The following is a 1,332-nucleotide window of genomic DNA, read 5'->3' as shown; positions in this document are numbered from 1 at the left end:
ATGGTCTTCTGGAAGAATGGTGAAACATTCCCGTAGACACCCTCCTAAACCTTGTGGACGGCCTTTCTAGAATAGTTGAAGCCTGTATAGCTGCAAAGGGTGGGCCAACTCAATATTGAACCCTACGGACTAAGACTGGGATGCCATTAAAGTTCATACTTTTGACAATATAGTATTTTCATGTCATGGGGTCGTTACTAATTAGAAGTGTTAAATATTTGCATATGAAAATGAGCCATAACAAGGTCACTATTGTTCTGAAAATGGTAGCTCAGCCATCTTGATGATTTAGAAGGTATCTAAGACCAAAAAAGCGTTTCCAAGCTTCTCTAAGTTTAGGGTTTCCCCTGATTATAAGAGCCGACTGAACTGCAGTGAAGGAAAATTTAAATATCAGACACATCCAGTACCCCCAGCTCTTAAAAGCAAATATCTGCAGCATATCCAAAGCATCAATTACGTAAATTAAGGTATAAAAAGAGACAAGGGAAATCATAATGTTGACTGCACTCTGATAATCTTTCACTTTAGTGCTACCATATTTCCCCACACTCCTCTGCTGCTTTAGGAACCATGCGCTGGCAAATGTTGATGGCAATGACACCATGTATGCCGTAGAAGTTATTATTATAATGGATTTCATATATGATTGGTGGTCATTTAAGGTATGACCACCTATGAGGTTGGTGGAGTTTTTAGGTAACTCTAAATCAAAAATCAGTACCAACAAGTAACCAGCAAACGTTGACACAAAAAGCACAGTTATTATCAACCAAGGGACCATCGTATCAATTCTCATCTTTACCCATGCAAAGAATCCGGGCTTAAACTGTAAAATTTTTATAAAATAGAAGAAGCAGAGAATGGATGTAAGCCATGTACTGGAACAAATGCTGCAGGTCAAAGGGATTAAAACATAATAAACATTTGATATATCAAACAACCACGGCCAAACAAAGATACCGAGAGAAAAGACACACACAAAAACAGTAAAGCTGAAATTGGAAATACTCAGAGCTATCAGGATACAGTTGCACGGTGTGACTTTTCTCTCCTTGAAACTGGTAAGCATGAGATAAAATATTATGAAGGCACTAGAGCATAGTCCAGCCATTGACTCAAGTCCTAATATACCCTGACAGACTTCCGTATTTGGGGTGATCATTCCGGAGAGCTTAAATATTAGAACTGTGTTTGAAAAAGTCAGATGTCCTTTGCAGAATACAGACAGGAGATCTCAGGGTGTAGAAGATGTCTGTCCCGTAAGAAGGTCCCCCTTGTGTGGTAGATTCAGCACTTGTCCTTACAGAAGACAGGAGATCTCAGGGTGTA

General features: G+C 39.3%; 1 protein-coding gene across 1 annotated transcript; it reads right to left on the bottom strand.

The window, feature by feature from the left end:
* Positions 1–271: 271 nt before the first annotated feature.
* LOC143925577 (taste receptor type 2 member 119-like) lies at positions 272–1,114 on the bottom strand. Its single transcript, XM_077450053.1, has one exon. It carries the CDS (start codon positions 1,112–1,114, stop codon positions 272–274), a length of 843 nt encoding a protein of 280 aa, XP_077306179.1.
* Between the last annotated feature and the right edge of the window lie 218 nt (positions 1,115–1,332).

This window comes from Lithobates pipiens, unplaced genomic scaffold (genome assembly GCF_037356315.1).
Source record: "Lithobates pipiens isolate NorthernLeopardFrog02 unplaced genomic scaffold, aLitPip1_a1.2 Scaffold_22, whole genome shotgun sequence".
Classification (NCBI taxonomy): Eukaryota; Metazoa; Chordata; class Amphibia; order Anura; family Ranidae; genus Lithobates; species Lithobates pipiens.
This window is presented reverse-complemented; position numbering and strand designations above follow the sequence as displayed.